This window comes from Labeo rohita, chromosome 15, assembly GCF_022985175.1.
Source record: "Labeo rohita strain BAU-BD-2019 chromosome 15, IGBB_LRoh.1.0, whole genome shotgun sequence".
Classification (NCBI taxonomy): domain Eukaryota; kingdom Metazoa; phylum Chordata; class Actinopteri; order Cypriniformes; family Cyprinidae; genus Labeo; species Labeo rohita.
Window position 1 is genome coordinate 35,462,067 of NC_066883.1, and position 16,894 is coordinate 35,478,960.

General features: G+C 33.8%; 2 protein-coding genes across 2 annotated transcripts in view; both read right to left on the bottom strand.

Annotated features, from left to right (window-relative positions):
- Positions 1–5,060: 5,060 nt before the first annotated feature.
- On the bottom strand, positions 5,061–12,932 carry rab38a (RAB38a, member RAS oncogene family). The gene is made up of 3 exons (XM_051128606.1): positions 12,623–12,932; positions 10,889–11,169; positions 5,061–8,600 (listed from the first exon to the last, which is right to left on the bottom strand). Exons 1-3 carry the CDS (start codon positions 12,822–12,824, stop codon positions 8,448–8,450), a joined length of 636 nt encoding a protein of 211 aa, XP_050984563.1. The 5' UTR covers positions 12,825–12,932; the 3' UTR covers positions 5,061–8,447.
- Positions 12,933–15,162: 2,230 nt separating this feature from the next.
- Positions 15,163–16,894, bottom strand: part of ctsc (cathepsin C) — an 8,732-nt gene continuing 7,000 nt past the window's right edge. The window contains exon 7 of the mRNA XM_051129751.1: positions 15,163–16,823. Within this exon, the coding sequence (XP_050985708.1) occupies positions 16,324–16,823 (500 nt within the window). The 3' untranslated portion in view covers positions 15,163–16,323. The remainder of the gene's footprint in view (positions 16,824–16,894) is intronic.

The window sequence follows — 16,894 nt, forward strand, 5'->3', positions numbered from 1 at the left end:
CAGATCATCTTCATTCTCAACATCCTTATTAATGTTGTGATATTCAGTCTTTGGGCTCACATTCATCAAGCATTTGTTATTTATTATAATTGGACTGAAAATTTCAGGCTTTTTAATTGAACATCAGACAATCACAGAATTAAACATGCATGTTATGAGATCACGTGACAGCAATGTATCACATGTTTGAATCACATTTACTATTTTTTTCTTCAGATTTTCATGCACAAAATCAGTTCTGAGTTTTTATCTTACAATTGAATTTGATTCTGAAATTGTGAACATTTTGAGAAAAGGTTATGAGAGATATAAACTCAGAATTTAAGGAAAAAGTTGCAATGACCTTTTTAACTTTTTGTTTAAGGATTTTTAAGAACTTTTATGGAAATAATACACTTAAGGGTAAACTAAGTGTAAACTGTTTTTGGAGACTTAATTGCATGTCATTTATGAATAAATGAAATAAATAAGTGTGCTGTTGAATGTACTGACAAACATTTACTCTACCAGTGAAAAGTTTTTGGACAGTAAGATTTTTTTTTTTTTTTACGCAAGTCTCTTCTGCTCACCAAACTTGCATTTATTTGATCCAAAGTACAGCAAAAGCAGTAATATTCTGAAATATTTTTACTATTTAAAATAATTGCTTTCTATTAGAATATATTTTAAAATGTAATTTATTCCTGTGATTTCAAAGCTGAATTTTCAGTGTCATTACTTCAGTCACATGATCCTTCAGAAATCATTCTAATATGCTGATTTGCTGAAACATTTTTTATTATTATCAATATTTAAAACAGTTAAAACATTTTTTTTTTTTTTTAGGATTCTTTGATGAATAGAAAGATCCAAAGATCAGCATTTATCTGAAATAAAAAAGCTTTTGTAATATTATACACTATGCCATTAATACGGATGCTTTAAATTGATCAAAAGTGATGATAAAGACATTTGTAATGTTACAAAAGATTTCTATTTCAGATAAATTCCGTTCTATTCATCAAAGAAACCTAAAAAATATACTCAGCTGTTTTTAACATAATAATAATAATAAATGTTTTTGAGCAGCAAACCAGAATATTAGAATGATTTCTGAAGGATCATGTGACTGGAGTAATGATGCTAAAAATTCAGCTTTAAAATCACAGGAATAAATTACATTTTAAAATATATTCAAATGGAAAACTGTTATTTTAAATAGTAAAAATATTCACAATATTACTGTTTTTTCTGTCACGTATGTGACCCTGGACCACAAAACCAGTCTTAAGTCACTGGGATATTTATCCAGCTTTCAGATGATGTGAAATCTAAATTTTTACTGGTTTTGTGGTCCAGGGTCACATATTATTATCAGCAAGTACAAAATTAAAATATTAAATTATTTTTACTTTTATTATTATTATTATTATTATTATTATTAAGTATTTTGCCAATATTAAAATATTCTTTTAATATTTGAAGTACGATACTTATTTTTTATATTTTCTTTTTCTTTTCTTTTTTATTTATTTATTTATTTTTATTTTAAAGTTGTGTTTTAATTGTAAGTAAAGTTGGACGGTGTATTGTGGATAAAGTACTTGTTAAATTGTGCTCACTTGTATAATTTTGCTATTTTTTGCTCATTTTATAATATGCACAGACATGCATTGAATAATATAAATAGTATATTCTTATGTCTCTGGATGCTTCAGAATTTCTGACTGCTCAAAACTTTCAGCTAATCATAAAAAAGAAAAGGAAAAAATAAAAAAAAAGACAATAAAATGAGGGCAAAACCTTTAAGAGAGGAAAAGAACAGTGTTTCTCAGTGACAGAGAGATCTTATTCTCCTGTGGACTGTGACGGCCTGTCAGAGCCGAGCAGGGCTGGGACGATGTCAACCATTCCCAGAATTCAATTCTCCTCCTCATTTAAAATATCCCAGAGAGAGATCGTGAGAGTTGATGAGCGAAGGGTTATAATATGATCGATGGACTAAAACATCTCACAGTAATTGAGACCGAAAATGAATCTACTCCTTTCGATTCCGAGAAATTCTACATGCTATTGAACGAGATACGAGATGAGGAAAAGAAAATGAGACAAACATGGAGGCCCGAGCTGAATGCCAATTCATATACTATATATCCAACGCAAGATTAGGATTAATGCAAATATAGATGCAGATAGTTAATAACTTTTTTTTCATTTACATGACTGACAAATATGCATCCCATCACTTTTATCAGTTTGTTTAAAAGCGTGTGATCCAAATAAATAGACTTTTTTTATGCCTTTATTTAGATAGGACAGTGTAGTTTTTGACAGGAAGCGAAAGGTAACTGAAAGTCCACGAGCCAGGATTCGAACTCATGACGCCCGCAGCACAATAAGTCAACGCGCTAACCACAAGACTATTGAATAGTGAATTCATGTATGAAAGACTGCCGTCATAAACGCTACAAATAGTTTCCTGAGAAGGACGGAGAGAACTACATAAAGAAAAGGTATTTTACAATCATAACCAAATTGTAATCATCATTAATCAAGGGCAATAAAAGCTTCAGAAAAGATTCAGAAGCAGAAGCATGTGTGTGTGATATCAGCCCACCACATCAGAGCGAGAGCGAGTAAATGACTCATTGACCTGCCGGTCATGCTCTAGTTTGCATATCAAATGAATTCTCCTCCCTGTGTGTGGGGTCGGCGCTGAATTGACCTGGAGTATCACGCAACCAATTTATTTCATTAGGAGACGCGAGACTGGGATCACACGGTCTGAGCCAACACACACACACACAGATCTTATGTAGCACAGTGTATAAAACAGGCCAATTCAACAGCAAATTATGCAAAGAAAATCAATGAAGAGCAATGTAAACATATCTATTATTCCTGTCTGTAAACACACCATTCTGCCAGTGCTGTTCAGGAAAATTAACTTACACTCCAAAAACAATTCAGTCTTAAATTTACATTTATGTACTCGAATTGCATATAAAATCTTGGATTACACAGTTTTAACATAAACTGATAAACTTAATGTGATGCATATTTTTCAGTCATACATTACCAGTCAAAACATTAATGTTTTTAAGCCTGCATTTATTTGATCCAAGATACAGCAAAAGCAGTAATATTGTAATTTATTCCTGTAATCAAAGCTAAATTTTTACCATCATTACTCCAGTCTTCAGTGTCACATAATCCTTCAGAAATCATTCTAATATGCCGATTTGCTGTTCAAGAAACATTTTTTACAATTGAGTACATTTTTTTTTCAGGATTCTTTGATGAATAGAAAGATCTAAAGATTATCATTTATCTGAAATAAAAAGCTTTTGTAACATTATGCCATTCACCATTCAAGAAGTCAGTATTATAGAAATTAATACTTTTATTTAGCAAGGATGCTTTAAACTGATCAAAAGTGATGACAAATACATTTATAATGTTACAAAAATCTCGATTTCAGATAAATGCTGTTCTTCTTAACTTTCTATTCATCAAAGAAACGTGAAAAAAACTCTACTTTTCAGCATAATAATAATAATAAATGTTTTTTGAGCAGCAAATCAGAGTATTAGAATGATTTCTGAAGGACCATGTGACTTGAATAATGATGCTAAAAATTCAGCATTGAAATCACAGGAATAAATTACATTTTAAAATATATTCAAATAGAAAACAGTTATTTTAAATAGGAAAAATATTTCAGACTTTTACTGTTTTTTCTGTATTGTGGATCAAATAAATGCAGACTTGGTGAGCAGAAGAGACTGATTAAAAAAACATTAAAAACCGTACTTTTCCAAAAATTTTGATTGCTAGTGTACAAGATTTTCGCACTCAAGAAATCATGGCATAGTTTGCCATGAACTATTTGCATTTTATTTATTTTATTTAATCATATTTTCAAAATGCATTTATCCAAATAGCTTAGAATCAGCATGAATTAAGTATGAACTTGGTTAAAAAATGCCTTGCAATATTAGTAAAAAAATGTATAAGATTTAAAACAAAGGGATTTATTGATGATAAATATATAAAGCTAATTATTGTGTACTTAAAACACATTCAGTTTTTTTATTACTAGTTTATGTTTATGTTAAAAGCTGGGGCACAAAAATATATTTTAACATGCATATGAAGCTTAATATTTAACATTCTTTAACAAAAACACATTATTTCAGATTTGTACCTGTCCAGAGTTACATTATTAAAATTTTATGAATTTTTGTAATAAATGCTTCTCTTATTATTTTAACCAACCTGTAAAATAAGTCAAATTGTATAAATTTTTGTAAAAAAAAAAAAATCTTATTATTTTTATCAAAGTGAGAAATAAGTCAAATTTATTGGGTTGGATTCACAAAACATTCTTAAGAATTAAATTTTTCTAAACAACTTCTTAACACTATTTTCTAAGTTAAGAAGTTTTGGAATTTTGAATTTTAAAAATATAATATTACCAAAAAACATTTCTTCGGAATGTTCTCATCTTTTTTTTTTAATGACTGTTCTAAAGGCAAAATTTTGAATTTGAATCCATGAAAAGAATTTTCGTAAAAATTATTGTAAATAACCTTTTAAAGTTAGGGTAACCTGTATCTTGTATCAACTCTCAAATTTTCTTTTTTTAAGAACATCTTAAGAGTTTTTCAAGAATTGCATTTAGAAACATTCTTAGGAAGATTTTGGTGAAACCAGTACATTATCCGCAGTATCTGACAGCCATGGATATTGTCTATACATATTATATTAAAAAAAGAAAACCCGCAGTGTTCAATAACTGTCTCTGAAATGGTGCGTATGAGCTGATGTTGCTCTCAGCAAAGTGTTTGTGTAAAACCAGCATCTCCAGAGGTTCCTCGTTGCTCCAGCTAATTGCACAAACTTTTCTTTTAAATAATACAACAAAGCCTAATAACTAACCTCACACACTATCATCCAGCGTTTCGCTGAACACGAGCACATTCAATTCCCAACAGCAGTGAGAAATACAAGCACAGAGGGAACACACACACACACACACACTTTATTAAAGATTATGTTTATTAATACTTTAACTCTGAACTCTTCTCCTGTATACTGGGTAAATAGAGGGGTATTTACAGGACATCATCATATATGCTCTAATAAAATATATAACTGACACTTGATAAAAAAAAGAACAAACGTTGCTGGTTGATGGCACTGTAGTGTTTAAAGCAAATGACAAAAATCTGAACATTTGACAGGGTTTCAAAAAGTCATGTTCCACCTTTCCACAACTTAAGGCCTTAAAAAAAAAATGATAGTGTTATAATGTTGCACACACTGCAAGTAATGAACATCCTCCTCAGTATTTTTGTCTTGTTTTCTAATACAAATACCTAAACATCTTGAAATCAAAATACCTGAGAAGCAAACTGAACATACAAAGTCTTGTTTTGTAAGAAACTGAACACAATTAAACGAGTTTATGTTTAAAGCAAAAACAAATATGTCAACGGGGCCTTAAAACTTGTTTTCCCTTTGAATTAAGTTGAGCCCATTGGCAAATATTTTTCTTGTTTTAATCATGGAACTCTAAAGTTTTGATCAATTTCTCATAAAAACAAGACTATGACATTTCACTTTCGAAACATCTTGATTTAAGAATCTGTAGACATTTGCATTGGAAAACAAGCACTTTTTTTTTCAGTGTGATCTGAAAGTACAGTAAAAGTCATTTCCATATTTGCAGTGTTTGAGTTATTACGTTGTGAAATGAATGAAGTAATGAAGTGTTTAAAGTGTTGATGTGTTGTTTTCCTTTCAATTTATTTCTTACATTTAGTCTTAAAAAGCTTCATGTTTACTTTCAACCTGCAAAAACCCTGTTTTGGAAACATCAGCAATTGCATGTAGCAGAAACATTCAAATGAATGAATATTTTTAAGGGCTGCATACATAATTTATGAGTATGGAAAAACATGGAAAATATTGTTTCACTCTGCTCAGTGGGTAAAGATATATCGTTTTTAATTCGCTTTCTTTGCTGCGACGGCGATTTAGTGCCACGTTAAGAAAAAAAATCTAAGATTACGAGAATAAAGTCTAAATGTTTTGAGAATAAAGTCAAAATTATGAGAATTAATTTAAAGCAATTACGAGATTAATGTTTTAATATTTTGAGCAGGCTATAGCCTATTGCTCATACAAATGGTCCAGATTGGGAGCACGGGAAAAATTACAAAGTCTCAACTTTTAAATTCTGTCAGTTTTATAATGAAATACGAACAATATGTCTATTACAATAATGCGTTTTTCAAACTCTTTCGTTTAACGTGGCGTGACAGATCGCAATGAGACATTTGTTTCATAAAATCAGGATAATAAAATAATGCAAATAATGAATGGAAGATGTTAAATAGTATGTCCAGTCATTTACTGTATTATACAGTAAATGTACAGCTTGTAAAAAGTCACTTAACATTATATACCTCACAAAAGATAACAATATAACATATGTTAATGAGTTGGCATCCACTTTAACCTTTAGAATGTTTTGTTGTTTTTAATTAAATAAATGTGAAGAATGACTTCTTTTTACGGAGTTCTGAATTCTTTTTACGAATTGATTCACATGAATTCAGTGATCTGTCACACCCAGTTAAATAGGTTGAAAAACACATTATTGTAAGACACACAGTTTGTATTTTGCTATAAAGCTGATTTTGAAAGCAGAGACTAAAATAAGCACAAAGCTGGCACAGTATAAATAACGAATGTAATCGGAGACGTGAAATATTATTTCCAAGCATACCGTCCCTGCGAGTATAACACATGGTATGATTTTTGCTAATAATCCCACATATATTTGTTGTATTAAAAAGGGTTAAATAAGAGAGCTACGGCTACCTACAAAGGAATATTGATTGGGTGTGTGAGCTGATGTTCAGATAAAAAGTTGTTCCTGTTCAGTCTGTTAATAAACATCATATTCTTGATATTAAGCTGTTTCCACGAGTCCCTAAAATGGACTCTTCCTCATCCCAGTAAGATGATGCGACCGCTCGGACGCAACAATATTCAAATAAATAAATAATAATACATTCTGGTGGCCTGGCAAATTCTCCCGGTGCTCTTAAATCCAGGCCATTTGCATGCGCGATATACTCTCAAAATATTATAACTTTAATTTATACGATTTAAATTCTCGAAACATTTAGACTTTATTCTCGTAATTTCTGCCTTATTCTCGTAATGATTTGATTTTATTCTTGTAATATTTCAACTTTATTCTCATAGTATTTTGACATTATTATCGTAATGATTTGACTTTGTTCTTGAAATATTTCGACTTTGTTCTCAAAATAATATTTCGACTTTGTTCTCGAAATATTTCAACTTCTCATAGTATTTCTACATTATTCTCGTAATATTTCGATTTTATTCTCGAAATATTTTGATTTTATTCTCATAATGATTAAACTTTATTCTCTAAATATTTCGACTTCGTTCTCAATTTAATTCAACTTTGTTCTCGTAGTATTTCGACATTACTCTCGTAATGATTCGACTTTATTCTCGAAATATTTCGATTTTTTTCTCGTAATGATTCAACTTTATTCTCGAAATATTTAGACTTCGTTCTCGATATAATTCGACTTTGTTCTCTTAATATTTCGATATTATTCTCGTAATGATTTGACTTTATTCTTGTAATATTTCGACTTTGTTCTCGAAATAATATTTCGACTTTGTTCTCATAGCATTTCAACATTATTCTTGTAATATTTCGATTTTATTCTCGAAATATTTTGATTTTATTCTCGTAATGATTCAACTTTGTTCTCTAAATATTTCTATTTTATTCTCGTAATGATTCGACTTTGTTCTCGTAGTATTTCGACATTATTCTCGTAAAGATTCGACTTAAAAAATATTTCAACTTTATTTATCTCAAAATATTTTGACTTTATTTTTCGAAGTATTTCAACTTTATTCTCGAAATATTATGACTTTAATCTCGTAATCTTAGATTTTTGAAAAAACTTTAACGTGGCACTAAAACGCTGTCGTACTTTGTTTATTCAGCCGATTTCTGTTGGTCAGTAAAAATATGAATTAACGGCAAAGCAAGTAATAAAATTGTAATAAAATCACTGAACGGACACTAGAATGCAGCTTTGGCCTTTTGAAGGTTTGATTCTGCAGGAGCCTGAAGTTCTCTTGAAGTTCTGCACATGAATTTCTCACCACTGTCTCGTTCTCTTAAAACATTTTCTGCTCTGCAGAGTGTTCGATAAGTCTTGTTACCATGGAAACCAAGAAACGGCGACAGGGTCGCCTCTCCGGCGCTGACACAGATAAACAGAGACGAGAGGAGACGTGAATGAGATGAGATAAGAGAAGACGCGTGATAGAAAGACCTGAAAGAGTCAAGATGAGGTTAGATGGAGAAGTGCTCCTCCGGGACCCTTTGGAGATCTTCTTCAGGACCTGAAACACGCGGAGCAGGCTCCTCCGCGGCTGGAATCCTGCTGCGGTGAGATGGTGTCTGCAACCTCTGACTGCAGCAGATCATTCTCATTAGCTATAATGTGCTTCACCAGACAGTGTGCAGCCTCATCTATATTAATATTCTCCTGGAGAGAGAGAGAGAAAGAGAGAGAGAGAGATAGTACTTCTGTCAGTGTTCACACACCTCGTCTCTGGCTGTGACTGCATTAATTAGCTCGTGAATATTCATGACATACTGTAGCCGAAGGACTGTGAGTCAGCAGAAAGTGTGTGAGCGCTTTTGTCAGCTCTAATCATCTTCACACACAAACACACACCTGTCTGTCTATAAAACAGCCTAGAAGGTCAGACAAGCATTTACGGTCTTTCAATAAAATAGTTCATCCAAAAAATTTGAGTTATGTCCTCATTTTCCTCCATGGAGCACAAAAGGAGAAATCTAACAGCTCATTCACTTTGCATACAGTGCTGTTCAAACGTTTGAGGTCAGTACGATTATTCAGTGAGGATTCATTAAATTGATCAAAAGTGACAGTAAAGACGTTGATGTTATAAAAAATGCTGTTCTTTTGAATTTTCTTGTTAAAAAATCCTGGAAATAAAACTGCTTCAGTTTTCAAAAAAATACAAAGCAGCACAACTGTTCATAACATTGATTATAATCAGAAAGTTTTCTTGTGCAGCATATCAGCATATTAGAATGGTTTCTGAATGATCATGTGACACTGAAGACTGGAGTAATGATACTGAAAATTCAGCTTTGACCACAGGAATAAATTACATTTTACAATATATTCACATAGAATTTTTTTTTTTTAACTATAATATTTCACAATTTTACTGTTTTTACTACATTTTAGATTAAATAAATGCAGCCTTGGTGAGCTGAAACTGAACCAACGCTAAGCGCGTTTCTGCCATTGAATTTAAAAATAAAAACGCTAATTATGACTTTTTATCTCACAATTCTGACTTTTGTGCAACTTGTATCTCGTAATTGTGGAAAAAATATCAAAACTGAGAGATAAAAAACTTTTTCTAGCAATTGTGACAATTCTGACTTTTCTTCTCAGAACTGAGAGTTAACATCTTGAGTTTATAAATCTTGCAATTCTGCCTATTTTTAAAATTGCACATTTATACCTTACAGTTTGCATTTTTTTCTGCCTTAGAATGAAAAAATAAAGTTAACTGAGACGTTCTGTCTCTGAAATCTGATTTTTTTTTCACAGAATCGTGAGTTTATATCTCACAATTACAAGTTATAGGCTTGTAATTCAAAGTTTAACATCTTGCAATTGTTTTTTTTTAAATCAGCATTGCGAGAAAAAGTTTGGTGTCAGTAAGAGTTTATTCAGCAAGGATGCATTAAATTGATGAAAAGTGACAGTAAAGACATTTATAATGTTACAAAAGAATTTTTGTTGATATTTCAAATAAATGCTGTTGAACTTTCTTTTCAACACTGATAATAATCAGAAATGTTTTGCGAGCAGCAAATCAGCATATTAGAATGATTTCTGAAGGATCATGTGACATTAAAGACTGGAGTAATGATGCTGAAAATTCAGCTTTGCATAACAGGAATAAATGACATTTTACAATATTTTCAAATGGAGAACAGTTATTTTAAACTCTAATAATATTTCACAATTTTACTGTTTTTACTGTATTTTTGATTAAATAATTGCAGCCTTGGTGAGCTGAAATTGAACCGACACAAAGCATGTTTCTGTCATGGAATTAAAAAATAAAAATGGTAATTGGGACTTTTTATCTTACAATTCTAACTTTTTGTGCATTCTCGTAATTACGAAAAAAATTCTCAGAATTGCAAGAAACTCAGAATTCAGATTTTTTTTTTACCATGAAAAAAAAATTTCTCAAAATTGTGACTTTTTGCTTGCAATTGTGACAATTCAGACTTCTCAGAATTAAGAGTTGACATCTTGTTAACATCTTGAGTTTATATCTTGCAATTCTATTTTTAATTTCATTCAAAAAACTGCATGTTTATACAATTCAGTTTTTCTTCCATGGATTAAAGAATAAAAAAGGTAAGACTTTCTCTGAAATCTGATTTTTATAGTTATATATTTATAGTCCTATAGTTATAGACTCGTAATTGCAAGTTTTTAAAAATCAGAATTGCGAGGAAAAAAGTCGCAAGTGTGAAATTGGAGGTCGTAAGTGTGAAAGTTGCTTTTTTAAATCACAAGCTTTCATGAATGAGTGTGTTGTTTGTTAAATAAAACAAATTAATCCGCAAACAGGATGGAAACTAGATCTAATTTACTCTTTAACCTCACTATGACCTTTCATTTGACCTTTTAACCTCTGTGCACATTGACCTTGAATATCAGAACACTATGATAGTAATACGCAAACTGATTTGAGATGATTCACTATGTACCTTGGCTGAAGTTTCAAACCATCCCACGAAGCCATTCTCCTGGCAGAACTGCTCCATTTTGATGCCATTGTTGGTGAGAACGTCTCTGCCCTGATCGCACTTGTTGGCAAGCAACACGGCCGCCACGTGTTTGCCATTGGATAAACTCAGCTTGGCATCGAGATCCTCCTTCCACTTCGTCACCGCCTCGAACGTCGACGGCCGCGTGACGTCGAATACAATGAAGGCTCCCATTGCCTCTCGATAATACACCCGCGTCATGTTCCCGAAACGCTCCTGGCCTGCAGTAGACATTGAGTCAGAACAAACCGCATGAGAGTCTTCTGTAAATACAAAGCTAGCTATATAGGTCATGAACATACATACATTTCACCGTGACTTCATGGTGATCATAAGAGAACACAAAGACAACAATGAGAGGTTTATTTTCAGCTGAAGCCTAGAGTGAATGCGAGAGAATTTCTGATCCACGTGATCGTACTTTGAGATTCTTGTACACATTTCCAAAGGTCCGAACTAAAGCCTGGATATGGTTAATGAGGAAAAGCACATTCCAACGGCTCATATTGATCAACTCCACTGAGCTCCAGCCTCATGCCATTAAACTTAAAGCTCAGCGCTCAGGATTAGTGTCAGAAGTTACTGGAGCAGCCGAGTGAAGACTGAGAAACTCTGAAGTGTGCAATGGAAACTACACAGCTAATAGAGAACGTTCTCAGAACGTTCTTTTAAAGTTATGAAAGTGCGTCTAACATTTTTGATTTAAATGTTGCAACTCGTTTCAGAATGTTCAGAGAATATTTAAAAAGTAACGTTTCATAAAGTTTGCAAAATTCTAAAATGGAATGTTCACATAACCAAGATAAACTTTTTAAAACCTGGACCGTTTGAACGTTAAGAGAATATTCAGAAACAATGTTAACTTCAAAGGAACGTCAGCAAAACATATTTTATATTTTGGCTAGTGCAGCAACATCAGATATCCTTTATAAATAACCCCAACAGCTGAGAAATAAACAAGTTGCCATTTACAACAAAAGAAATGATGTTTTCTGTACAACAAATGGCTTTTTGATATCAAATGGAATGACATTCAGTCGCGCAAACGTTGATTTAAGTGCTCAGATACCTCTATAATTGAGTTGATTTGTTTATTTTCTCTCGAGAACGGTTTCACAATGGCAAATCACGCTCCTGTCTGATGTCCCTACTCACTTCATCTATTTACAACGACGTTTCTGTTTTCCAACTGTTTTTTTAGATGGAAATCTCCCTCACATGAGCGCCGAACACATGACCGCGCAGAGCGCGCGCGCGTGAGGAACGTTATTCAAGAGAGACTTCAGAGTAAAACAATGCGGCTTCGTAATTAGTTTGTTTGGTCCACATAACAACATTAGAAAGTTATATATATATATATGTGTGTGTGTGTGTGTGTGTGAAACTCTATGGACTTTCTGGCAGTTTTTAGTATAAAAGAGAATCAGACAACAATAATATTGAATAATTTATATTCAGTAAATTCAGCAGTGCAGTTTCCAGTGATAAATGAGTGGACAACGAGTTTATTTTCTAATAAAATATTATGTGAGAAGTTTAAATAACGTAAAAAATACAACGCACATAGTCACATACATAATACCACACAAATTATTTTAAAAACATTTTGTTTCTATTATAATTATTCCTAATTTTACCTTAGTATTGACAAATAAATAAATAAATTTAAATTACCGGCGATGTCCCAGAGTTGTAGTCGGACGGTTTCTTGCTCCAGGTTGAGAACTTTGAGCGCGAAATCCACGCCGATCGTTGCGCGGTAGTTTGGTGAGAAGTTCTGGTGCACGTAGCGTTTGATGATGCTGGTTTTTCCCACACCCAGATCCCCGATCACCAGTATTTTATACAAGTGTTCCTTCAGGTGATGGTTCTGCATGGTTGTGTGAGATGGAGGAGAACATGGACGCGTGTGATCCGCAGTCAGACTCTGAAGGAAGAAACAGAAACGCCCCGCGGAGAGAAACGCGCAACTTGTGACTCGTCAGTCGAGCATGAGACCAGAGACGTGAGAAGACGAAGGGATTGCCTGTTGAAGCTTCATAACTGTGGTAAGTACAGTAGTCGAAAAGATCATAATTACTACAGTTGGACCAAACACTAACACCAGATACTTCCGCTGTGAAATGTAGTTATCATGGTAAGTGTGAGAATCACGCCCTCAAAGTTTTCTTCACCAATAAGTGTAGGCCCTATGATGAATTTCACTGATTATCCTAAAATATACCATGGTAGCTATGCTTGCAGCTTGATAAACCTGGTACTAAAGCTGTCAGTAAAACAAAACACACCTTTATCTATTTAAATTGGGACATTCCATATACTTCTATTGTTTTTATACCGTTTCTGCAATTTTACCAAATACGGGAACAAAAGAAGTAACTTTATTATGGGTTCAAACCCTACTGTAATTGTTAGAGTGGCCAAGGATCAGCAATCTCCACTTAACACTGAGTGTCACCAAGGCTCACCCCATTCGGCCTGACGGGGGCCCTACAGTGATCGTAAGTTCGAAATCGTTCATAACTTCTTAATTCTTGGGTATTTCGCATTTTTTGAAAAACATACTTTTGCAAACTACACTGTAAAAAACAATTTGTTGAGTCAACTTAAAATAATTTGTAACCTGGCTGCCTTAAAATTTTAAGTTCAGTCAACTCAAAAAAAAGTTTATTCAACTTATTCAAATTTTAAGGCAGCTGGGTTACTTACCCATCTGTTAAGTTTAGCAAACACAAATATCTAAGTTGTTACTTAGTACTTGAACATTTCAAGTTGAATGAACTTATTTGAGTTGACTGAACTTAAAATTTTAAGGCAGCAGGGTTACAAATTATTTTAAGCTGGCTCAGCAAATTGTGTTTTTTATTTTTTAGTGTAGTCGTAGGTTTTTGTGCCTGATTGGAGCCAGGAAGGTTCTCCATTAAGTGAATATTAATAATTATATACATAAAAAAAAACTTTTAAACTTTTAACTCTTCGTCGCAAATGGAGGACAATACGTTCAAAAGGGGCAGGGCCGCTTTAACTAAAAGGGCTATAATTTTTAAAAGAAATGAGATATGGTCACCAAACTCACAACACATATGTAAGAGCTGAATCTGAGGTCACATGGTGCCGATATAAGATGGAAAAAAACAAAACAAACGTTGGCCATAACTACTTAACCGTTTGTCATATCAACATGAAAATTGTTACACATGGCCTTGGTCCAAAGTGCCGTGAGGGGCTATAAGGACATATGCGTATCTCCAAAAACACAACTGGCGTAGGTCAGTGAACTTTGAGGATCTATTAGACAAGGTTAATCGGAACAAACTCATTGGGCCCTAAAGGTCTGAGAGAAATTTGAAAGAAATCAGTTTTCAAGGGTGTAAACGACTATATATTGCATGGTTTTACGATATTCACATCATACGATAGAACACCTCATTTGCCTCTAGAACCACTACTGTCAATCAAACTGTGTTAAACGTTTGAGAAAATGTAAAGAAGAAAAAACAAAAAACAAAAAAAAAAAAAAAAAAAACACACACACACTACTGCAGTGCAATTCTCTGGACTTTCTAGGTAAATAATTATCAAGCAAAAAGTTTAAATTCACCCTTTAGGAAGCCAAAACGGGGGTAGTGTAAAAAAGGAGCGTGTCCAAATATACCCAAAAGCCTATAAAGCCTAAAGGAAAACTCAAAACTTCATGAAAATTGGTGCACACATGCGACAGGTGATTCTAAACAAGCATGCCAAGTTTTAGGGAGTTAAGACCACAGTTGGCGTTAAAATTCATTTCTATTGCAAATTACCATGATTTGCCAAAAATGCTTTTTCAAATCATTGATTACGGAGGTTACAGGCTAAATAATGTAATGTCTTTTTTCATATGCACTTAAATGTATTACGGCGCTTGAACCCTTTTATTTTTATACAGTCTTTTTCAAATGAGGACATCCCCAAAGTAGTGTCACTCACTTAGCCCACGTCTGCGAACAAATTTGTTCCAAAGTATGGTTAACCATGATAGATAGATTATATATATATATATATATATCTATTTTTTTTTTTTATTTATTTATTTATTTTTTTTAAGTAAAGTACCATGTTTATACCATGGCATATAGTTAACATCCTAAATGACCAAAGCCCACTTGAATTCTGAACTATGAAATCCAATTCAAAATGCATGTCTTTTCAACAAAAGTACACCAGGAGTTCAAAAGTGCATTAAAAAGCAGCTTTATTAAAGATCATGACACATATACAAGAGCACAAAAAGGCGAAAATCAAAAATTGTGATAAAACCATTGGATTCAAATAGTCCTGAGCAGCTTAACTGCTGGCAGAGGACTCAAAAAATACATACACATCCCTTTAGTCTATTGCTACTGATAAAGTGATTGTTCATTAAACCACAAGAACTGATTTTTCCTGAGAGCAATTGCCAAATGGATAGTCTCTGAATACAAAATGGCTACGTCAGATTAAAAGAATGTGTAAAAATTGACAAGGCAGAGTGCAAATGTGACATTCAGAGCTCACATGGATCAATGAAAATCTAAAAATCCCTTTTCTAAAAACCATTTTAAGCAGTTGAGGCACAACTCCCAGCACATGAAGGCACCCAACTTTCATTAGCACAGATCCAACAACAACAAAAAAGCCATTTTTGATCATACACACAGTCCAAAGTGAAAGAGTATGAACAGATGGAGACAGCAGGTCAGTTGCAACAAAACGGCTCTGCAAAATCCAGAGGCAGGACCTCCACAAAGACTTTCAGATCAGTTTAAAACCATAACTAGACTCTAGACAGGGTTGGTTTTGGCTGACAGCAACAATTGGAAGAGTTGGTGACCCAAGACAGAAACATGACAGGCCGAATCAGAAGTTTTTCTAGGTGGACAGGTGGCTCAGAGGAAGATGATAACTGGGGGATTTGAAGAGACAGAAACTAAATGGCCCCACCATTGTTCTTTAAAGGGCTGCCAAAAACAGAAGGAAGAGTAAAAGGCACAGAAGACTAATAAATTCCCTAGAGGCCAGCAAGAGAGAGTCAAAGCACTGGAGACAGAGCTGATGTTGACCTGCATGGAACCACACGAAAAGAGAAGAACCTTGAAGCCAAAAGCTAAAGTTTAAAGCTTCACAATATCTGAGGAATTGGAAAATGAGAGTGAATTTGACATTCAAATCGTGTGCTACAAAAAGGAACCTGAAAGAGAGAAATTCTTGGCCTCTTTGACCACTTAACCTATCTGCTGGAGGTCATGGGAAATGAGTTTTACTAAACAAATGAGAAGTTTACAACTTCTTTCCCTTTTTCAAAATTGCCATTATTTTACCTGACCATGCTTGTTTCAACTGACCAATTCGTTTACACTCTAAAGTTTGGCGATTGGCGTAGCAGCTACAGCAATGCTCTCAATGGCGCACTCATCTGTACCACGACGGATTCTGAAAAACCCATTCTCGCCCCACCCGCTTCCCCAGCTGTTCTTCACGATCCAGTACTTCTCGCCGGTCTTATGGCACTTCCCGTATCCCACCAACAACACGGCGTGATTGGTCAGCTCAAACGGATTGATGGAGTCACGGAGGCCGGTGTGATGGTAGATGCCCTCCTTGTAGTTCATGAAATCGGGGTACACCTCTAGAGCCACGCCCATGGGGCCGTTCTTCACCAGCTCCAGCATCATGGCCTCCTCGCTGCAGCCGCCGTAAAACCCACCCACGTAGTGATAATCGGAGGCATAGTACTTTGTGCATTTCTCAGATAGTGTGCAGGGAGAATCTGCCGCGATGTAGGGGAAACAATCCTCCTCCACAATGCCAAAATCCTGGATGTATTTGCCAATCAGGTATGGAAAACCTCCATCACAACCTGTACAGAAGACAACAATTTGTAATACAGCTACTAAAATCCAAAACGTTAACTTTAGAACATTCAATTAA